The 22,851-nt window shown below is 50.2% G+C and overlaps 8 protein-coding genes across 8 annotated transcripts; 3 read left to right on the plus strand and 5 right to left on the minus strand.

The window, feature by feature from the left end:
* Window positions 1-57: 57 nt before the first annotated feature.
* IAQ61_004327 (uncharacterized protein) lies at window positions 58-2,402 on the plus strand (the record flags this gene model as incomplete). The annotated part of the gene is made up of 4 exons (XM_003838933.2): window positions 58-192; window positions 246-441; window positions 647-858; window positions 909-2,402. The coding sequence occupies exons 1-4, from the start codon at window positions 112-114 to the stop codon at window positions 2,400-2,402; spliced, it is 1,983 nt and encodes a 660-aa protein (XP_003838981.2). The 5' UTR covers window positions 58-111.
* A 288-nt stretch (window positions 2,403-2,690) lies between these two features.
* Window positions 2,691-4,101, minus strand: IAQ61_004328 (uncharacterized protein; the record flags this gene model as incomplete). Its single annotated transcript, XM_003838934.2, has 3 exons — window positions 2,691-3,594; window positions 3,650-3,878; window positions 3,969-4,101. Coding segments are annotated over 3 exons (1,266 nt in total), but the record flags the coding sequence as incomplete, so codon positions are not given.
* Window positions 4,102-4,417: 316 nt separating this feature from the next.
* IAQ61_004329 (uncharacterized protein) lies at window positions 4,418-6,006 on the plus strand (the record flags this gene model as incomplete). The annotated part of the gene is made up of 2 exons (XM_003838935.2): window positions 4,418-4,564; window positions 4,639-6,006. The coding sequence occupies 2 exons, from the start codon at window positions 4,418-4,420 to the stop codon at window positions 6,004-6,006; spliced, it is 1,515 nt and encodes a 504-aa protein (XP_003838983.2).
* Window positions 6,007-7,636: 1,630 nt separating this feature from the next.
* Window positions 7,637-8,588, minus strand: IAQ61_004330 (uncharacterized protein; the record flags this gene model as incomplete). The annotated part of the gene is made up of 4 exons (XM_066096299.1): window positions 7,637-7,941; window positions 7,993-8,069; window positions 8,118-8,185; window positions 8,247-8,588. The coding sequence occupies 4 exons, from the start codon at window positions 8,586-8,588 to the stop codon at window positions 7,637-7,639; spliced, it is 792 nt and encodes a 263-aa protein (XP_065953617.1).
* A 3,557-nt stretch (window positions 8,589-12,145) lies between these two features.
* Window positions 12,146-16,867, minus strand: IAQ61_004331 (uncharacterized protein; the record flags this gene model as incomplete). The annotated part of the gene is made up of 1 exon (XM_003838936.2): window positions 12,146-16,867. One exon carries the CDS (start codon window positions 16,865-16,867, stop codon window positions 12,146-12,148), a length of 4,722 nt encoding a protein of 1,573 aa, XP_003838984.2.
* A 570-nt stretch (window positions 16,868-17,437) lies between these two features.
* On the plus strand, window positions 17,438-19,173 carry TRM5 (tRNA(m(1)G37)methyltransferase; the record flags this gene model as incomplete). The annotated part of the gene is made up of 2 exons (XM_003838937.2): window positions 17,438-17,969; window positions 18,023-19,173. Exons 1-2 carry the CDS (start codon window positions 17,567-17,569, stop codon window positions 19,171-19,173), a joined length of 1,554 nt encoding a protein of 517 aa, XP_003838985.2. The 5' UTR covers window positions 17,438-17,566.
* Window positions 19,174-19,447: 274 nt separating this feature from the next.
* On the minus strand, window positions 19,448-22,027 carry IAQ61_004333 (uncharacterized protein; the record flags this gene model as incomplete). The annotated part of the gene is made up of 1 exon (XM_003838938.2): window positions 19,448-22,027. One exon carries the CDS (start codon window positions 22,025-22,027, stop codon window positions 19,448-19,450), a length of 2,580 nt encoding a protein of 859 aa, XP_003838986.2.
* Window positions 22,028-22,330: 303 nt separating this feature from the next.
* Window positions 22,331-22,768, minus strand: IAQ61_004334 (uncharacterized protein; the record flags this gene model as incomplete). The annotated part of the gene is made up of 1 exon (XM_066096300.1): window positions 22,331-22,768. One exon carries the CDS (start codon window positions 22,766-22,768, stop codon window positions 22,331-22,333), a length of 438 nt encoding a protein of 145 aa, XP_065953618.1.
* Between the last annotated feature and the right edge of the window lie 83 nt (window positions 22,769-22,851).

The following is a 22,851-nucleotide window of genomic DNA, read 5'->3' on the forward strand; positions in this document are numbered from 1 at the left end:
TACGCGTAGGGCCCAACCTCTCGCTCACCACCCAGACTACCTCATACTCCAGTATCGAAACGACATCACTATGCTTTGGTGGATATGAAACTGGTTCTGCACCTCTAGTTAATGATGGCGCCTATCACGCCTTTGAATGCGGCGGACATAACTGAGAAAGCGCGGCGGGATCTGTTGCTCCTGCTTGAGGGTGTAAGGTAAAGTCAACGTGACAACGTACCACTCTAGCTGACGCATATGTATAGATTAGAGGGAAAAAGAATCTGGTCCTTGAGAAGACGCTTGCAGGTCCATTGAACTTGCTCGTCAAATTCTCTACCCTGCAAGAATATGGTGTAGACAAGCCTTTCTTTCTTGAGAACGACAATGTCGATTTTTCCCAGCGCAACATCGTCTTCCTTGTTAGAGGCGAGAAGGCAAAGACTGTGATGGCTGTTGCTGGTATGTCAAGGCTCCCCACACGATACTTCGTTTTGCAATGTGCACTGCGTAACACAATCTGGGATCTTAAAAAGATGCTAGGCAGACAGTCTCCACTCTGCTTGGTCAAGTCTCGATCCCTATACAAAATTCGGCGCTTTTATTGGATTGCCTATTATATTTCATGTAGGAACAGTCTATTGTACGGTGCTAACAATATACGTAGATCAGATCAAACGCATACGACGGGATAGCTCGATCGAGCATGAGTTTTCCATCTTCTGGGTGCCGAGACGCACTATGACCTCGGATCAGCTGCTTGAAGAAGCAGGCGTGCTGGGTGAGGCTAGTGTAAGCGAATGGCCTTTGTACTTTGTACCTTTGGCCGACGACGTACTTTCGCTCGAGTTGGAGGATTCCGTGTCGGATCTGTATATGGTCCGTGGTCCTGAGCATCAAGTCACCATATGAAAGTTAACAGATCGTAGAAGAAGGATCCGACTTCCATCTACCTATCAGCAAAGGCCCTAATGCTTCAACAACAGAAGTATGGGCTTTTTCCCAGAATCATCGGCAAGGGCGACAATGGCAAACGTCTTGCTGATCTACTGATTCGTATGCGTATAGAGGTTACAGCTGGAGAGGATCTAAATAGTGTTGGACTGTCGTTTCTAGGTCTAGTACCAAGCGCGAATATTGACAGTTTGATCATTGTAGATCGAGAGGTTGACTTTCCGACTGTCTTACTGACACAGCTTACCTATGAAGGCCTTATTGATGAGGTCTTTAACATCACAGCGAACCAAACAGAGGTTGATTCATCTGTCGTTGGTGGCGCAGGCCCACAGCCCGGCCAAACAGGCTCAGCATCGACAAGCATGAAGCGTAAGATCATGATCGACTCCAAGGACTCACTCTACAATGACCTTGGCGACGCCAATTTCGCCATAGTGGGCAATCTCCTCAACAAAGTAGCCCGCCGCCTGCAAAGCAGCACAGAACGCAACCAACTCGCCGCAAAAACCACATCTGAGCTTCGAGAATTCGTCGCCAAACTCCCCGGCTATCAAGCTGAACAAGCCAGTCTAAAGTTACACACCTCCCTCGCCGAAGAAATCATCAAATACACTCGCACAGACATCTTCACTCGCTCCCTAGAAATCCAACAAAACATCATGTCCGGCGCCGACCCAATAACCCAGCATGACACCATCACTGAGCTCATAAACCGCGACGTGCCCCTTCCCCTGATCCTGCGCCTTCTCTGCCTCGAAAGCACCACAAACGCCGGTATCCGTCCCAAAGACCTAGATAGCTTCAAACGTGCAATCATCCAAGCCTACGGCCCGCAACACATTCTCACACTTGCCTCGCTCGAGAAAATGGGACTCCTGGGTGTCCGCGGTGGAGTCGTGGGTATCAGCAGTGGCGCGCCCGCGAAGCCAGGCAGCGTAACAAACTACACGCCGCTGCGCAAGACGTTGAAACTCTGGGACGACGAGGTGAATGAAGCAGAGCCAAACGATATTTCGTACACGTTTTCAGGCTATGCGCCCCTCAGCGTGCGCATCGTCCAGTCCCTCATCCAGAAACAAACGCTGGCAAACACCATCAAACCGCCGGCGAATCCTGCCACCGCGGCCCAGGCCAATCCCCTCGCACAGGGTCTCCGCATCTTCGACGACGCGAGCAAGTACGTTAAGGGCGCGACGTTTGACGAAGTGCAAAAGGGAGAGGAGAAGGCGGTCAAGGCGCGGAGCATGCTGAATGGGAGTCATGGGGATGCCGGCAAGACGGTCGTCGTCTTCTTTTTGGGTGGTGTCACGAGGGCAGAGATTGCGGCCTTGCGGTTTGTAGGCGGGAAGTTGAGGGAGGTGGGAGGGGAGGGGAGAGGCAGCCGTGTGGTGGTGGCTGCGACGAATGTGATTCGTGGGGATGATTTGGTGGGGTGTGCGGTCGAGAAAGTAGGGTTTAAGGCGTAGGTGGGTGGAAAGATTGACTGTGAATACATGCATGTTTGGGTGGTGTGTGGCAGGTTTACGCATGATGATTATACGTCCATGTCAATAAGATGGAATCTACAGCTTGAACCTGCGAATGTAGTGTTTGATTGGTCATATTGATGACTAGATACCACACTATATACTACCATCCTTTTAAACCATATACGTGACCAGGGTATACAACACCAACGAAAAACATGTCATGCTAAATCTCGAGGCCATCACAATCCACTGCAAACTCTAGCCTGCTCTCCCAAGTGACAATGGCTAGTTTGCACCTAGAGCTCTCAAGGCAATACGTAGTTCCTTGACCGCCGTCGCAGCATCTTCAAAGTTCAGGGCCGATATGGCCCACTTTGCATGCTTAGTAGCCTCCATGATAGAGTCCTCGTCATTTCTTAGCGGCCCTTGTGACGCTGGTGGCGGAGGTGGGACAGAATGTTGAGCGTACGGATTCTGTGGGGGTGCAGACGGGTATTGTGGTTGTGGAGGAGGCGGCTGTTGTTGCATAATTGGTGGTGGAGAGGTGGTGCTCTGGTAGAAGCTTGCGGCATCCGAGGCCGATGGTGTCTGTGTCTGGGGAGCGTCCGGCAAATCAGACATGATTGGGTCATTGTCCATCGAGGGTGCAGTGGGCAGACCGGATGTTGTCGGTTCCGCTGTGAAGGTGGGAGGTGCAGGGTCTGTCCTTGGAAAGTAGCCGCCACCTACCGAGACTACGGAGCCTTGACGGGATGAAGCTGGTTGTGACATGGGAGATACATCGTTATGAGAGGGTTGAGAGTTCCCCGTGGGAGCGGAGGGAAAGTTGAGAGGAGGCGGCGATAGCGGTGGTGCAGAGAAGGTCGGGGAGGGCTGAGCGGATGTGTTTGGTGCCGTTTCGACGTACGACTGATATGGGTTTTGGGGTGGCTGCATTGGAGCACCTGGATCTATACGCTGGACTTCTGGGTCGCTCGGATCGAGGTCAGGCGGTGACGCGACCGCTTGCTGTTCTTGTATGGGATTGGTGAGGTTTGGATCTTCACCAGCCTTGATGGCCTTGACGATGCGTAGAGCGTGGTACTTGGCGAACTTGGTCTTGGATGTGATTTCTGGGTCGGATTCTGTCTTCCATATCGACATGATTTCGAGGAAGGTCGAGGCGGCGAGAAGGGTGTCTGCTGTAGCGCTGCTCTATGGTCACTATGTGGGCAATATGCCTGTGAAAGAGGCCATGTGCATACCCATTGGCTCTGTTCTCTGCCATTTCCTTCTCTCCTTTTACGAGGGTCTGCAGCGCAAACTGCTCGCAATAGGCGCTCGCAACTGTGTCGTCCAGCAAGGCATCTTCGTTGGGGTTGTCTGCCTTGGCCTGCTCGAGCTTCTCCATGAGGTCGGTGGTGTAGGCGGTGCATTCTTGATCGGCCGAGTGCAGGCCACTGGAGATGATTCGCTGGACAATGTAGAAGCGCACTGTCTGGGGTCAGCCTATCTGAGCTGTCATGAGGCGGTGCTGTCAGTTTGATTGTCAGTCAATCAGTCCGTCACTCAGTCGGTACTCACGCCAATATGTGACAATGGGCTTGAAGCGCTCAAGCTGGGCTGCGCGCTTCGCAAATGAGGCCAGCTGCAGGCCCTTGAGCTTTGTAGGGATCGTGTCCGCCATGGTGGTCGTACAGTTTTTGTGTTTTTCTTTCTATTTCTATTTTTCTTTCTGTTTCTGTTTCTGGCTGAGGGTTGGAGAGCAAATGTGGTCACAACCTAGGATACCGGTAGGCACTCATGGAAACTCGTACATCCCTGTCAGGCCGGCCATGCATGCCCCGCAACGCGCTAGGACCATCCGTTTCCCGCCTCAGAGCTTCATTTATACATTGTTAGTAGCCCTTGAAAGGACAACCTGGCAACATGAGAAGTGATGCCAGATCTATATAATAAGCCTACACCTCTACACTCCTCGTCTTTTTCTTCTCCAAATCTGATCTGACGCCACGTATACCTCAATACCCATCATGGTGCGCTCCACCACTCTGTTTGCTGCCACGGCAGCACTTGCACTCAATGCACAGGCCGAGAGCATGTACAGCAAAGGATCCAGTGTCCTACAGATCAACGGCATGGACTATGACAGAGTCATTGCAAATTCAAATTACACCTCGGTGAGCTCCCAGATTGATTGCATCCAATACAATACTTGAGCTTGACACTAACAATGACTTAGATTGTTGAGTAGGCAGTTCCCCCAACCTCAACTTGGCACTCTTCTTACCTTACCAGATTCTACGCGCCATGGTGTGGCCACTGCAAGAACCTCAAGCCCGCCTACGAGACGGCCGCCAAGTCGCTCGCCGGGATCGCCAAAGTCGCCGCCGTCAATTGCGACGACGAGATGAACAAGCCCTTCTGCGGGAAGATGGGCGTACAGGGCTTCCCTACCCTGAAGATTGTTCGCCCAGGCAAGAAGCCAGGAAAGCCGACGGTGGAAGATTACCAAGGTCCGCGCTCGGCCAAAGGTATCGTCGAGGCGGTCAAGGACAAGGTCCCCAACATCGTCAAGAGGGTCAACGACAAAAACTTGGATGAGTGGTTACAGGAGAACAAGGAAAGCGCAAAGGCTATTCTGTTCAGCGACAAAGGCATCGTCAGCGCTACTCTACGCTCGCTGGCCATTGATTTCGCTGGTGTCATTTCTATCGCCCAGATCAAGAAGTCGGAGAAGGCGGCTGTAGAGAAGTATGGCATCACCGAGTTCCCCAGTCTGATCCTCCTACCAGCTGGATCAGACACACCAATCAAGTATGATGGCAAGGTGGAGAAGGCCGATATGGTCAAGTTCTTGTCCCAGATCGCTCCACCGAACCCCGACTGCCCGGCACCAAAGGAGAAGAAGGCAAAAGGCAAGAAGGACAGCAAGAAGGAGAACAAGAAAGAGGCAAAATCCTCGAGCAAGTTTGCCAAATCCTCCGCCGCTCACAAGGCTGATGAGGCCTCGTCCGCGACTGCCTCAGCTGCAGACGAGACCGTCGAAGAGCCCATCGCAGCCACCGAGTCACCTGACGCAAACCTGAAGGATGAGACTACACCGGAACCTATCGTGATTCCTGAAGAGGAGCTCAAGCCCAAGATTTCCATTCTCACTGAAGCCCCTGAGCTCCAGTCGCTCTGCTTGAATGAGAAGAGCAAGACGTGCATTCTCGCCATCATGCCAACAGACGAATCATCAGAGGCTGCAAAGACTGCCCTAGCCTCTCTTGCATCAATCCACAAGAAATATGAAACTATTGGCAGCAACCTGTTCCCTTTTGTCGGGGTCTCAGCATCGAACCCTCTTGCCGCCACTTTGCTTGCCGAATTGAGCCTTGGATCTGGAGACCAAGTCCACCTCGTTGCCACCAATGGTAAGCGTTCCTGGTATAGGAAGTATCCTGGAAACGCTTTTGGCGTCAAGGAGATTGAATCTTGGGTAGATGCTATCCGCATGGGAGATGGTAAGAAGGAAAAGCTGCCTGAGTCTCTGTTGACTGGTGCCGAGAAGCCGGCAGCGGCCGAGGAGAAGACTGAGGCAGCACCGGAGGCGCAGCCCGAGCATAACGAGCTATGAGTGTGGAAGAATTCAAGTGATATTTTGTACAGTGTGCATGAGGCGAATGGAAACACACTTGGATGACATGACGATGTTTGACTTTTGTAAAAGGCTGCTCTTTTGCTTTTCATCCAATATCTAATGTGTGATACGACTCGTTTATTGGTACATCATCTTCACTATTCACGTCTCGCTCCTCATCTCCACTCCATCTACTAGCCAAGACGACTGCGAGATATATGGTAAGACGACGCGTGCAATTCATGATACTTACTACTCACATAAAAACATGCGTCTGTTACCACCTACTTTCGAAGAAACATCCTTTTCCCCAAGCCCTGGACACAATGGGCTACATATAAACCCCCTATTCGCTCTTCCTTGTCCTCCACCTGATTATCACACCCCAGTCAATCAAAAAATCCAGAAATGGGGCACGATGACGATACATGTGCTGTATTGACCAAAGACAAACACAGAAGCCATGTTCTGTTTGAGAAAGATTGTTGGCTCTCTGACAGAAGTGGGGTGGTTGGTTGAAAATGCTGCAAATCATGATGTATATGGGGTGCTGTGGGGGGATTTGTGGGTGTACGGTGTATATATGAGATGACGCAGCACGACAGTAACTGGAGTAGATACCGCGGTCGCAAGCCGTGCAAAATGAACGCGTGTGGCTTGGGGAGTGGGACTTTCTTGGGTATGCTGAATCGAATCAAACTGGGTGTACACACATGGCGAAGTCTGTCAAATCACGCGAGCGTTCATTGCATGACAATGGGCCCAAGTCTTTTTGCAAACATGACTGACAAAAGGGCCATGATTTCTTCCCACTCTGCCGAAAAGATTGCACAGGACCAAAACTAAAGATTTTTTTTGGAAAGCCCTGTTTGTCAAGAGTGAGGACTCAGCTCTGCAAACTCTCCATCGACAGTCATTGTTGGTCTATCATCACACACGCTTTGACGCCCAGAACTTGGAGCGATTTTGAGCTTAGAACGCCAAAGATACGACTGAAATGACTTAATACTGGCCTTTTGCTAGCAATCTATACAATGAGCGCCCCTGGGGAGATAAAAATGTGCTTAGAAATGTTCACATCAGAGGCAAAGTTGACTCTGTCTATTGAGACGCCATTGAAATTTCAGCATGTGCTTTATCCATCCGTCAGCTGAAAGATTTGACATGTTCTGTCGTGGTTGATGGCGCAGAGTGATCTTTTAGGTAGCAATATACACCATGTGATACATTCTACCCTTTTCTAAACCCGCATGTCTAATCTGGTTTCTACTCAAAATAGAACTGCCATAGTTTCTGCTAAGTATGTTAATAGTTATGAAAATATAATAGTGCGAGGCTTAACTTTTGTTATATACTATTTGTACTTTAATAGCTTGATATTGTTAGATTATGTAAGAACCCTTACCTAACCTGTACCTATCTACCACCCTAATAATAGGCTATAATAGGGGGTGATTTGAGTATAGTCTTAGTAGAGTATTTTACTTACCTATGTAATCTACTTGCCTATAAGGTACCTTCTACCTTATAAATACAATCTTCTCCTAGTTGCTACTTTGCTAGACCGCATGTTTTTAATACTACCTAGAGAACGGCATAAACACCCTCCCCTACCTACACCGATATACTAGGTCTTCTGGTTAGACCCAGTCAGAAAGATCAACTCGTGCGAATCAATACACGCCAGATTCTGTGCGATTTCGTTCACATTGGCATTGCGCTCTCCAGAGGTACCGGCCCCTATTTTGACGAAGCTAGGTAGATCTTCTGCATTCTGAGATGTCTTTTGAGCACGCATCGAGCCTAGTAGAGAGCGAATGCTTCCCGTAGGAAGGATATGGGTGAGGATGGGACGCAACGTCGGCCCACAGGCCGCGATAATCCCAAACTGGACTTCAACGAGATTCCAGATCGACAAGCCGGTAAGAACAACTGTTCATGAGTGAGCGCCACACAGATCGTCAACATGCACAGTACACATACCAATGGCATCTTCTGTGTATCCGCCCAGCATTGCTTCGATGTATATGTACGCTTTCGCTACACTGGCTCCCACGGATCTCATAGGCGTTAGTAAAGACGCTTTTAGTGCAGCATCGGAAACGTACAGCGCACCGATCATGAATGTTGCAATGACGAGAAGCTTACGTCCCGTCGATAGTTGCCAAGAAATAATCTGGAAGATTAGCGTCAGCTTCACGCTCTTAAGGCAAGATAGGCGTAGAGAAATTTCTTACGATCGGTATAGGAATGATGAGGGTGATCAAGTCAGTAGCGACATCGCTTCCGACATAAGCCCATCCAGTCGGGATAGCTGACCCGCATCGCTGCGAATACTCCTCGGGCATTCCAAACATAGCCTTGAGATGTTTGCCACACTCGAGCAAGCCTGCCAGAATGAACGAAGTTGTCCAACCAACTATGATGAAGAACCACACGATAAGGACCCGGCGGAACCTCACCGTCGCGAAGAGGTGCCAGTACAAGAAGCATACTGATGTTTTAACAAGTCCAAGAGCGAGGATAGCAAGGAGAAGAAATGCGAGTTCAATCTGGACGTTGGTAAGCGCTTCAGCCATGACTTCGTGGCCTGCTATCGTACCTGTTTCACTACGGTAAAAAATTGTTTACTGTAGAATGGTACGCTAGGGGTTTACTATATAGGTGTAAACTGACCTTGTGTATACCTGTAAATAGGTTTAAAGTAGTAGTTTACTTTTATAGTAGGGGTTTAAATTAAGTATAAAAAGTAGTTTTATTTCTATTATACACTATAATACTTAACTAAGACTAAAAGGGGTAGAAAAGATTAGCTTCACGCTATACGCACATATAATATAATAATGAGTTATGATATTTTTGCTAATAGGAGGTGGTAATAATAGAGGTGGTGATAGAGGTGGTGATAGAGGTGGTGATAGAGGTGGTGGTGGTAGAGGTGGTGATAGAGGTGGTGGAGGTGGTGGTGGTGGTGATAATAGAGGTGGTGATAGAGGTGGTGATAGAGGTGGTGATAGAGGTGGTGGTGGTAGAGGTGGTGATAGAGGTGGTGGAGGTGGTGGTGGTGGTGATAATAGAGGTGGTGAAGAAGATTAAAGAAAGGAGGGGTAAAATACTTAAATAGTTAGTAGGAAACTAGTTATTACTATGTAATACTAGTAGATTAATAGAAGTAGAAATAAAAGTAGTTTACTTTTATAGAATATATAGGATAATAAACCCTATTTAGGTTTACTTCTTCTACCTAAACCACTTCTTAGTCTACTTTAGATAAATATGGCTACTGTAAACTGGTTTTGTACTGTAGTGACTGCTCTGATCGTCACTTATCGCAATTGTCGATCACGACCCTAAGGATATCTCCCCGCTTCTTCAGAATGCAAAGATCTGTGTTGAACTCCGAAGATCCATTTTTCTTGATTGCCGTGCCTTGAACTTGTTAGAATATCAGAGGCAGCATCATTCCGCTGTTAGGTTGACGATGCGTGGTACCTGGGAATGGTGCAGCTGTGACAAAGACTGCCGATAGCAGAGTATAACCCAGGTACACAAGGAACTTCATTTCCATGGCGTTTAAGGGGAGATCGAAGCGTTTTGAATGCTGGGGAGAAACGCTCATCCGAAGAGCAAGATTGGGATGAAGTCGAATCTCATGTAGGTGAGTGTTGCATCAACCCCCATTTTTGCAACTCTAGCAGAAACAAGTTTTGACGTGTGGCTGTGGACCATTGCCTAGAAAGTTTAAGGCAGACGCTACTACGCCAGCCTGATGTTTCGGTCTACACGCTTGAATGGACACCTCATAGTCGAGTTAAGCATACGGTTCGAGTGCCGCAGGCTCACATATGCGTCAATTGGTCGAATTTGCATGTCTGGATGCTGGAGAGGGCCGCGATGCTAGATGATATGGTTTCGCCCGATCTTTCTTTGTATGAAAAAGGTTGAAGGTAATTACCTAGACCGGGGCAGTGCATATTCTAAATTCAATCTTTGCTTTTACTTCTGGTTCATTTATTGCATTTTCAGTATTCTATTTAACACACATATATGTGTTATGCAGTCTATAATTAACTACGAACATATAAGCGCCGGCTCACTCATAACTTTGCAAAGTCATTGCCAATACAAAAGTGGAGAAACCGGCCTCACAGGTGCTACGTGGGAATTTTCAAACGCCTCAAAAATAGAATTTATTGATTGTTTAACGAAAAACAAATGTCATGACCGTGGCGCGATGGTAGAAAGTTCTGGTCTGAACCACAGAATCACCATATAGACTATGCTAGTCACTTTGCAATACTATTACCTACATTACACAAACTTTTGCCCTTGTTCAAGATAGAAACAATTCTGCTCATGTTGTCTTCCCACCGTCGAGCAACATCGTTGCACAACAGCTACCCGATGGGAATGTTGGCCAAATTCCATGTTACAAGTCAAGCGAGATATGAGCAATCTCATAATCTCGATTTATCGCTCCCTAGCCCGGGTGCAAGATATCATTACCCTTCCGCGACCTTGAGCTTTTTCCTCCAAAAATCCAGAAGAGTGATCTATGAAAGTGAATGACGGACGTGTTCATGCTTGCTCAAAAAGCAAACGACTATCTCAAAATGTCATGGATTGTGTGGCGGCAAGTATTTCTCCATTTTGAGACATGAGAACGAGGGTTCGTTTTTCGATGACCTCCTTGACCTTTTTTGCTCGACTATAAAATCCGCGTCCTGCTACTTCCATTCCTCATCACTACCCAGTTCTCGTTACGTTCTGAAAACCAGGCATACTCCTTGAATGTGTGTGTTGTGAGCAAGACTACAAACAAAGGAAGAAATATGACCGTTGCCTCCCCCTCCGCCCTCTCAAGCCACCATGTAGTGCTGTTTATGAGTCGAGACCGAATGCGATGCGCGATGTTCTCTCGCAGACTCATCAAGCATGTCACTGTCTACTTTTAAAAAAACAATGTTGAAGACGAATGTTTGCCGGCTCCCTACCGCCAAATCGTCCACTGTACCAATTAAAGATCAAAGATTGTAACATTTTCCATATGTTCAGTGCTCCGTCGTAAGACCTACATCGCGCCACCAAAATACTCTGCGCACAGTGCATGATGATCCATCTGGAAGCATCATCTCCTACCCATCGTATAAGACAAGATAGCCGACAAAAGAAAATTGATGTCAAGATCAGCGACATCACATCACTCGAGCGATTTCAAAATTCGCAAAGCCCATAACATTTCTTCTGCCCCCCTTCCCCTTCCACTTCCAAACATTCAAACTTGCACAACAACCTTACCATGTCAAAGAAGACTGCCATTGCAAAAAAAACCCCCAATTCCATACACCAACTCCAGACCCGGTGCCGGGCTACCTGCACACGGAAGCATAGCCCATGCCCCATCTCCCAATGGCGAATATATATATACACGACCTATACCCAGCGCACGCACCGCCTCCCCGGCCATCCAGCGATCCACCTGTTTGTGCGGCAGAAGCACATTTACGCAAAAGACATGTCATGTGCCGTGAACCGGTTCCATGGTGTGTCTGTGACCCAGGCATGCGGCGCTTTTTGCATGATTGGGTGGGTGTGAAAAAGGGTGGGCAGGGCGAATATGTGGGCTTTGGGGGAGAGATGGGGGGGAATGTGCTGTTAGGATATGACGATAAAAGTGCTGCTCTCAGCATAACTACATCGAGTTCTGCGCATGGCAAGTTACAAAATGACATTGCATCACATCCGCGAGCGAAGCAGAGTTTCGAAATCACCGTAGGGTAGGATGAACGATAGAACCCTCTTTCTCACACAGATAGACACGACACAACATGCAACACACAAAACACACCACACGCCACTAATACCAATCGCAATTGCGAGCACATTACAACAATCATGCTCAGGGTATCCCAAAAAAATGAAACACGTCCAAACGCGCCCACCAGCCGACGAACGATGCATATCGCCATCGACGCTACTAACCACCCAATTGTCAAAAACGGATTAACGCACGACAACAAGTCCCATCCCAGTCCTAGCGCAAAAAGAACGTCTAAATACCATTATATCCCCCTGATATATCCACACACGCTTTTTAATTCACCGTCTTCCCTCTGCCATAAGCTCAAAGCGCTCTTCACGAACTCGCCTCACTCCCCTCGCCACTAAAATAACTCTGATCGAGTCTCAAGATCCACTCAATCTTTTCGCGCTCACTGCGCGCACGAAAGATATACGTATTACTCCTCGCAAATACGGCGAACACCGTATCCTTTGTCGCCGCACCGTTACTCTGCTGCCACTGGCCACCGCCGAGCAGACGCGCAATCTGCGGCGAGTGGTCGACGCGCGCGGTGGAGATATTGATGGCGTTGATTTCGTCACCGTCGGTCGAGTAGATGTGCAGGTAGGGTTTGCGTAACTCGACGTAGCGGCGCACCCAGCGTGTGTTTGTGGTGTCGGGGGTGAGGAGGTACGAGGCTTTCATTAGATTTGGGTTTTTTGAGATGAAGCGGACCGTGGCTGTAAGGCTGGGTTTTGGAACAGGCAGGGGTGATGGCGAGCGCGGGGCGAAGGCGGCGCCGTTGGAGGGGGGCTCGAGGTTTGTTGGGTTGAGAATGATTTCTGCGGGGGCTTTTTTCGTTTTCCAGAGGGAGATTATACGCTGGAGAAGCGCTTTCTGTCTGTCGTCGAGATCAGGGGCGGGACTTGGAGAGGCGGATGCGGAGACGCTGAGGGCTTTGGAGGATAGGGTTGAGCGCGCGGTTTCGATTTCTGCAATCCGGCGGCGGCGCTTCTCCAGGTCGATGAAATCGCGCACCAAGGAGACACCGCGAGGTGTCCAGCCGGCAAGTTGCTCTTCGCCCTTGATGTAATCATCTTTGGTATTCATACGCCAAAGATCGGTTGCACGCTTGACAGAAGCAGGGCGAATCACGACGTTGAAGATGCCTACTGTGGAGTGTACAATCTTCACAGTGTTCCAGATTGTGGCTAGAGAGAACAGTGAGGTCTGGCGCATGTATGAACGACCACGAATCTGTAATCCCAGGTCTAGAGAGAAGGTCATGGGATCGGTGAGCTTTGAGGAGGCAACGTCGAAAAGCAACGTCGCCGAGACACGGTATTTGTCTTGTGTTGCACGGTCGAGTAAGAGGGAGCCATGTGCCGTGCTATCCCAACGCCCTACAAATTTGACGTTTGTTGTGCCGTCCGCATTCTCTCGAACAATTGGAGGCGTGACAAAGTCTACAGGGATCTCCTTCACTGGGGAATCAATACCAGGGGTGTTTCCCGAGGCATCAATCAGTCTGATGCGGCCCATGCGCATCGATGAGACCTTGTCCCAATGTAAAGTCTCCCCACACGTGTGAGTGAGATTGACGACGATGCGCCGAGCTAATCCTTGGTGCAACTGGTATACTCCAGCGTCCATGATGCTACTTTGAGTAACGTCAACAGGCTTATATGTACCGTCATCCGTGATCTCTTGAATCTGTATGCGAGTGAAAATATCATGTGTATCTTCAGTATAAAACTCCGACTCCGGTAATCGCGCGTTTCGTCGCTTCTCCCGTGGCTTGTCTGCAGAGTCACGCATGTCATCCCAACTAAGTAGCTTGTCGAGATGTATGTCAGAGACTTTGGCAAATATAGAGATGCGGAGGAACGTTTCGCGGGGGCTCGGGTACGGAAGGCTCATGCTGTGCACGCTCTCAAACCGAATCGGACCTTCATTGAAACCTGATATCCACGTCGTCGTCGTTGCACCACTCTCGTCTGAGATTCCTGGTACGAATAACACAGCATGAACCTGAGTGCCTTCTCTTTCTGGGAAGCCGATGAACTCATGCATACCCACATTGAACTTTAATGTTGTGGATGGTGCTTCCGCCGACGAGGGCTCAAGAGACAACCGAATGATGCCAATTGGGTTGGCTGTGTATGGTGAGATTACATCAAGGCTAAAATCCCGCACTCTAGACTCAAAAACTGCTGCAAGAGGAACATCCACGTCACCTATACGTGAGAACTCGGGCATGCAAGGTTCCGAGAAGGGAGATTCGGGGTTGAAGTGCTGGAAATACTCAGGTCGATTCATGTACTGAGCCATATGGTGCATTCGTCGCACGCGATCGCGGAGCTTTTGTATTGACCACAGGTGAACGACCTCGTTCTTGAAATCGATAACACGGACGCCAACACATGGCTTCGATTGACTATCCAGATACTCATCATCCTCGCTAGGAACGTCTATGTTGACTAGGTCGTAAGATGAGGGTACAGTGTGACCGATATCGACAATGCAGAATTGAAACACGACGCGCTTGTCCATTTGCTGGCTTAGGATCTGGGCTTCCTTCAAGATTGCCGCATTTTGTAAAAGTGTCTCGGCCATGGTGACGTACTTACGCCGTCGCCACTGCTGAAAGACCTTTTTGGCCAGTTCAAGTTGTTTTTCATTTTGCCCAGATGATTCGGTCGGTTGCTCATCATCTGGATCCGGTGTTGGTTCGTGCCCGAGTTCACGGAGTTGACGCTCAAACGACTCCTTCTGTTCCCGAAGCTGTTTTTGCATTTGTTCTTTCGCTGCTCGAAGCTCCTCAAGCTCGGCCTTGGCCTCTACACCAGCCTTCAATTTTGTCTGAAAGTCGTCTTTTTGTGCATTCACCCTCTCCTGCGAATCCTCTTGAATGTCATGCATCTTCTCGCTCCCATCCTGCATCGGTGTAGATGGTGTTGTCAACATGGTATCGAGTGAGAAATTGTCGAACGTTCCTCCTGAAGCATACTTCTCTCTTACGGGATACGAAGAAGTAGACTCTAGGTCTTCGTCGCTGAATACACGACTCTCTGGACGTGTCTTGCGTGTTTCGCGCAGTCTGCTGAGATCTTCGAAAAGGGCTTCAAAGTCTTCGTCTGGCAGATTCTCGATGCGCTTCTCAGGACCAAGCCAAGCGGCCAAGGCTTCTCTACGAGCATATGAGAACTCGGATTCTCGTCCGCGTTGCCAGAACGCAGGTGATGCAGCGCGTGGGCTATCGGGATCGAAATCAGAGTTTGCTACGCTGATGCTACTGAACGATCTGTCATGGCCTGGCCGTGGTGCAGGGGAAGGAGAATTCAGTTGGCTGGCGGTTACAGTGTGACGAAGAAGGCTTGTGCCTACCTCTGCACGCTCAGCCCTTGCTTCTTGCGGGTTGTTGAAACGGAAGATGTGGAAGTCGCCAAGGATGATGCGGTGACCACTCTTGAGTAATCTTGGCTTATCGATGCGTACACCGTTGACCATGACGCTTGCAGTCTCCTTTGGTATTACGGTGACCTTGCCGTCTACGTTCTCGAAGTTGCAGTGATCTGCGAGGATCTGCGAACCGTTCAAACGTATTTGAGCAGTCTGACCTTCTACATCAGAGTTGCCGACCGTCGTTGTGCCCGGCTTCAGATTGTAAACCAAACATTCAGTAAGTAGAGGATCGTCACTCAGGTTCACCAAATGTGGCATGTTCTTTGGTGTCGATAGCCCGACGAAGCCCTTCTCAATGCTGATGCCCAGCTCCTCCAAAGCGGCTTCTCGTTCCTTGTGAATCTCCTCGGTCTTCTGGAGCTTTTCTTCCCATGTTTGATTCAAATCCTTGTAGAGCTTTTCCGATTGATCCAACTGTTCCACGATTTCGGCCTTGGAGACTTTCTTGATCGTTCCATCCGGTTGGGTGATGGAGACTATCTGCTTTTCCAGCGGAGTATCTGGAGCGTACTGTTCTTCAATGATGCCATTTGGGCCACCTCCACCCCCGGTCAATTGACCTCGTAATTTTGCCAGCTCTTCCTTTAATTCTCGAATCATACGTGCGTTGGGGTCTTCATTGACCACGGCGTGGTTCTTGATGCGCTTCGCGGAATCGGCGTAACGAAGGGTGGAGAGCGTCTCCTCGAAGTTTATATCAGCAGGCGAGATGGCAGCAATCATGGCAGTCATGCTATTGCCTCCTAGCGAATCCTTCAGTAGCCATGTCAGAACCGAGTCTCTGTATGGTACTTGTGTCTTCTTCTTTCCTTGCGACATGTCTGCTAGTGCTGCAATGACTCGACCCAAAGTGGACAGCGATCTGTTAATCTCTGCACCCTCCTTCAACCGAGCTCCTGTCGCACCGGTAGACTGCGCTCTTTCCGAGCCTGCCAGATCGACCAGACTAATCTTCGCGACTCGTTCTCCCGTCATGCCAGCGTCCGTATCATGGCGTTTCTGGGTCAAGGTCAAGGTGAATACGGCGTGCGATCGCGAGGATGTCTCGTTCATATTTGTGGCGGCCACGGTTCTGGCCTTGTTTCCTTCATCCATCAAGTTTTCAATCTCCTGAAAGGACTGTACCACCAGCTTGGCTAAATCTTCGACATAGGGTCCGGTCGAAGGATGTTCGCGAACTCGCAGGTTACCCTTGTTCGAAGGGTTCAGCAAATCGCGCACGCGCTCGTTGTAGATTTCCAGATATGACACTTCCACGGTGCAGCCTACGTTCTTGTCCTGCTGCACCACCTTGATCCTCTCAAACATGTCCTGGCAAATCTTGGGGATGATACCAGGGTCGGCCCCATAGCCCATCATGGAGTACGACTTTCCAGACCCCGTCTGCCCATACGCAAAAATGCAGTTGTTGTAACCCTGAAAGGCGTTGTCAAGCAGTGGCTTGCCCAGGTCTTCATGAAGGTTATCCTGGCCTGCGTAGTTTGGGGCGTTGCGGTCAAACGACCAGTACGATTTGTCGAAGGCGAATGTCTTGACACCTTCGGAGGCGGCTTTGGCGGCCTTTCCCTTGACTTCGCTGGGTGGGGAGAGGATGGTCTGGTCACCTTTCATCTTGACAATGCATTGTGCATTGCGAGCGGTCTCTGCCGACTGTTAACTGGGGAGTAGCTGGAACAGAAGGTCTGGAGTTTACCTCGCCCATTGAAGGGCCTACATCGCACCACCACCTTGATGTTTCCTCCGTTGGACGCCATCGTGTCCGTAGTTCGTCAACCGTCGACAACCTGTGGCGTGGTTCAGGGCTGCAAGAAACAAGTACCGGTTCCTAGGGGAGAGCGGCCAGTGCGCAGCTCAGAGGCAAATCTGCATTCATGCGCGGTATCTCGAGAGTCTCATGGCATGTCGTGGGGGGGGGGGGGGGAGGGGGCGTCCGAGGGCGTCGCAGGGGGGAATCAGGAGGTCCTTTATGTATGGCGAACGTGGGTGTTGTTGTTGTCGAGTCGCGTAATTACCATCCAGATGTCTTGACAGTCCCGGTAACTTAAGCGTGCATCCTTGCAGCCCTGCAACGCTCAGGCGGACCGACCGTCGGGAGAGAGAGAAAGAGAGCTCACCTGAAGTGGCATCCCGCCACCCTTAACTCCCGACGACCCTCACGTGAGTCCGCAAAGGGGGGAATGGAGAAAAAGAGCTTCCCAATTTGAAGCAGTAATAATGGATCAACACCACCCACAATTTATAGAAACATCCTATTCCTTGGAGCCTCCAGTCTATTTTGGTTTTAACGCGGATGATACCTAACTCTAAAAAATGTTCAGCTGTAGAAACGTGAGCGTCGTGCCTGGCCCGCTGGACCCTGCGTCATTCCCCAGATTCTCTCAACTCCAAAACCTTTCCACCAACCCTTCACGCAATCAGGAAGAACCATCCATGTCCACGCCTGCCCCCTCCAACGACGACGACGACATGTTCGCGGCGCCTGTGAACCGTGCTATGAAGGTGCTGGATCGCAGCTTCTTCCGCAAGACCATCCCCACCTCGGCCGCTCGCATCTTCAACCCAAAGGATATCTCGCGCTGCCGCAAGGAATTGACTGCAGGTCACGATACCCTGCCGACGAATCGCGTGGATCCCATCAGGCCAGACCCAGATACCGAGTTTGCACAAAAGGGCACCAAGTGTCTGTTGTTGCGCCCAGAAGTCGTCCACAGTGGTGAGTCTTGCGCAGGGTGGGATGTTTGACGTGCTGAGTCTGAACCCAGGCAGATCGAACAACATGGAGCAATAATCTGCGCAATCTCGAGCAGCAGGGCACGCTTGGTGTCATCCCATATCAGCTGCAGCTCGACTACGACTATTTCACCTACTCCGAGATCACTTCCGCCATCATCCCCGCACCAGAGAAGAAGAACGACGACGAGATACCCCAGGGCTTCGCGCTCGCCGGGCACGTGGCCCATCTAAACCTCCGTGAGCGCTATTGGCCCTATAAACACCTTATCGCGACCGTACTCGCCGACAAGAACCCCAGTGTCAAGACTGTCATCAACAAGCTGGATAATGTGGGCAGCGAGAACGCATTTCGAACCTTCCAGTATGAAGTGCTTCACGGACCGGATGACCTGAACGTCGAATTGCGCGAACAAGGCTGTACATTTAGATTCGACTTCGCCCAGGTGTACTGGAACACGAGACTACAGACCGAGCACGAGCGTCTGTGCAGCCTCTTTCAGGAGGGCGAAGCCATATGCGATGTCATGGCCGGTGTAGGCCCCTTCGCCGTCCCAGCAGGCAAGAAAAAATGCTTTGTCTGGGCCAATGACTTGAACCCAGAGAGTTTCAAGTCTCTCCAAGGCAACATCAAGATCAACAAAGTCGGCGACTACGTACAGCCCTTCAACACCGACGGCGGAGCATTCATAAAACAATCTGCAATAGACCTACTGAAGAGCGAGCCCCACTCGGTCCCCATATACCCAAAGACAAAGTTCTCCAGGTCGGCACCAGAGACCAACAAGAAACCTGAGCCACTCAAGACCCTCGTCCAACCACGCTTCTTCTCACACTACGTCATGAATCTGCCCGCCTCCGCCATAACCTTCCTCCCCAACTTCATCGGTCTGTACGCCAATGTACCGGGCATGCCTGCGGAGGACATCAAGAAGCTACTCGCCCCCCACACCAGCCAGAAACTACCCATGATCCACGTCCACTGCTTCAGCACCAAAAGCGAAGACAATCTCGCCGAGACAAAGGAAATTTGTGCGGAAATTAGCAGGCAAATCGGACACGATATCACGCCTGACACTCCCGAGGTAACCATCTGGGATGTCAGGGATGTGGCGCCCAAGAAGAGGATGTTTTGCGCGAGCTTTAGATTGCCAGAGGAAGTTGCCTTCCGCCATGTTTCGTCGTGATGATGAGATGATATGAGATGATATACGAATGGAATATCCATTAGATGCAATGAAGCTTTTAGAAACGCATATGAGATCTTTAGACGGGCAGTTGAATATACCACACAAGACCATGGCGCATTGCTCCTTGTTGGATATTGATCGAACCTGCGTAGCGCAAAACAGCATCCTGCCCTCTATAGATCACATCAAAATCCCACAATCTGCCACAACATACACCATTCATCATTTCTCCACCCCTTTTGCCAACCCTTTTCTCCTCCATTTTGCGGCATCAGAGCTCAAGTAACATATCGTCATCAATCTCCTTTGCAAACTCTTCATCCGACTGAACCAGGTTCGGCATTGCCACCTCCTCTACCGTTGACACTGGGACATCAGCGTCCAGATTGAGAAACTGCGACATATCAAGACTGACGTTTCCGTCATCTGCTTTCTTAACTTGCACGCTCTGATCCCGGCCATCATCCACATCTACAATCCCATCTCCCAGCGTCGTACAGACGACATCGTCATCCACATCCACACCTGCTTTTCCACCCGTACCAACGACACCATCAATCACCCCACCTCCAGCCAGACCCGCATGCAAAATGCCAGGACTTCCCAACCCCTCCTCGTTCCTCTGCTCAAGTCCCCTCTGCACGCCCTCATGCAGCAGACAAATGGTATCCACATCACTCCGACGGCCAAAAAGCGCATCTAGCAAGCCGTCGAGCCGAACAGTCCACATGGTAACTCTACCCACCAACGCCGGCTCAGCAAAGCATTTTTTAGAGTCCGCGTCGGCAAGACGACCCCATTCCAGACTGTTGAGACGCATGTCGAGGTTGCAAGTCGCTTGGGTTAGGGTCGCGATTGTGAGTTGCATGGGCTGAATTAGGTTTTGGATATGGTAGCCGCGGGGTACACGCTCGAGTGGGAGTCTGGAGGATTTGGTACGTTCCAGGCCGTCGGTTGTGCGACGACGGCGTCGTGATGAGGGTTTTGTTGGGTTCTTGGGGAGAAGGGGGATGCGAGGTGCGATGGTGTGGATGGAAGGGATATGTTGGCTTAAGTGGAGTGTTTCGCGCGCCTCAATGTTTTTGAAGTGGGCTTCCATTGCTTTCGAATTTCCTGATTGTTCTTCGTTGCGGTGGCAACTCATGACGGTGGGCGGGTAGGCTGGCATATCTAGGAGTGGCGATTGCCGTTCATTCCCCATAAAGGAAGGTTGCATACAAATGGTAGACGGATGACTGTGCTGGTAGACCTGCCCATCTCCTGCATCTAGTAGAATTGAAGTAGCACTTAACGAGGACGCTCTTGTAGGGCTTGCTCGCTCGGCGTAAGCTCGAAGCTGTTCTCCTAAGTCGCCGGGACTTTCACTGATCTCTCGGTGACTTCTTCGAGGCGAAGAAACGGTAGGCATGGACAGTCTAGGCGACACAGTGCCATGTTCTCGCTCGCTAACACGAACAAAGAAGTCACGAATATTGGTGTTGTCTTCCGAGTAGAGTTGATTTGCCATCGTGCGGTCCGTAGTGTTGACGACACGTCTTCGTGGACTTGGTATTCTTTCACTTGAGAACACGGCAGCACCTTGAACTTTCGGACGACTTATCTGACGAGACTTGGACTGGGATCCAGAGCCTGCCATTGGCTGTCCAAACCATGTGTCACGATCTTCTGTAGCTGGAATTGCAAGGGCGTAAGGCTTGTTCACGGATGCCACTTGTCGCCTCTGCCGCTTCTGATGTGAGATCGATGTCTTTGGGAAATGCGTTCTCTGAGCTGCGCTGACAATATTATCATCACCAGATATCTTGCTGTCAAATTTTCGATGATTTGATCCGCTGAAACAAGTCAATATGCCGTTGGTTGGAGAAGGGACCTCAGACACTCTCATCAGAGGAGAGCCAGACTGATCATGATTTCCAACATCATGCGCCTTTTCACATCGCAAGTGCGGTACCTTGTAGGTGATACTTCCCACCAGCTCGTCGTCGAGCTGATTTGACGTCCTCACCTTCGACAAGCTTTGTGGAGTCAGAGGGTCCATGTACAAATCTTGGCGAGGTGCATTGACAGTAGTGGTGGAGTTTTGTGATGATAAACCACATTGACTCTTCGCTGGGCTCAGCAACGGATTAACAACAATTGGCCTCCTAGGCTTGACTGCCGCGTTCATCCGCGCAATGGTCCAAGGATTTGATACTTCTGCGGCCCGTACACCCTCCTCTTCTTCGACGATCGGAGGCTGCCCGTCCTGGATAAAGTGCATATCATCTTCATCTATGCCATACATGCTAGATCTCCATGGCGGCTGTCCGTGAGAATCAGATGCAGAAGCCCCATCAATTGGATTAGAGTCGGCATCGTGTTCTTGTGTGGGAGTGCACATGCGACGAGGTAAGACTTCAGCTTCTGCCGACTGACGCTGTTGGGCGGAGACAGGCAGATTGCCGTTCGCCGGAACCATTGCAGTCTCTGGATAGTATGTGTTCAGCAGTCGGTTAAAGACATCAAGAATAACCTCATCATTTTCAAACATAACATCGTCTTTGGCTGGCTCGATGTTTGGGTCGTAGCTATCGGGCGGACAAACGATGTTGACACATATGAAAGGGTCTTTGACACAGGAGACTGAAGGACTCATCTTGCGAAGTCGGGCTTTGAAGGCTGTTACCATCTGCTTGACAGTCCCGCGTCGGCTAGATATGGGACGCCCATCGATAGAAACGAAGGCGCCATGGTTCGAAACTTTTGACCCAATCGCAGTTGGCTTGGGTAGAAAGGCATGTATCTCAAAACCTTCCGCTTGTAGGGCGGTCCAGTCACATTGTAGGGTACAATCCTTACCGACCACCTTCATGGCAGCATCTTCGATGCTCACTATCGAACTTGGTGCGTAGACGAAATTGCTCTTATCACTCTTGGCCTTCAGGACGCGGAGTCGGAAGCGAACGGCTGGCCTCGCAAACGTATAGCCTTGTAGGAGGTGCCGAATCTTCGCCAAACACTTTGAAGCGTTCTTGAGTGCAGTCTGCTTCCGCACTGGTATGTGCTCGAAGATCCCAGTGACTTTCACTGTTGTTCCCACTGGGTGCGATTCGCGCTCGACACTACTTTGGTGTGAATCAAGGCCATACTAAGGTTGATTCATGAAGCATGGAACTCACTTATCGAGCTCGCCGCTTCGTTGAAACTTCAGCTTGACAGCGACAGGTTCTCCTTCCACTCGCGTAGTGACCAAGATCGAGCTACTCATCTCGGCCACGCTCGAAAGTGCTTCACCGCGAAATCCCAGCCACTTGCCTCCTATTCCTCTCAAATCCTGAAGGTCACGGATCTTGCTTGTACAGTAGCGACGACATACCAAGGGTCTGTCTTGACTCGGAATGCCGTGACCATCATCCTTTACCTGAATGGTGTCGATGGCGTTAGTAGCGATGTCTACAAAGATGCTCTTCGCCCTGGCATCGAGAGCGTTGTCGATCAACTCTTTCACGATTGAACTGGGATCGACTAAGACTTGACCTGAACCTATCTGCCTTGCTGTGGTTGGTGATAGCGCCGCGATATTGGGCAGTGAACCTCTTGGGCTCTCTGCCATCTTCGATGAATTAGCAGAACGTGGCACGTCGTCTAGTCGCCGCAGAGGGAGAACTGTGGAGAAGAGATATAGGCTTGGGCGCG

Source organism: Plenodomus lingam, assembly GCF_022343315.1.
Source record: "Plenodomus lingam strain CAN1 chromosome Unknown contig_19, whole genome shotgun sequence".
Classification (NCBI taxonomy): domain Eukaryota; kingdom Fungi; phylum Ascomycota; class Dothideomycetes; order Pleosporales; family Leptosphaeriaceae; genus Plenodomus; species Plenodomus lingam.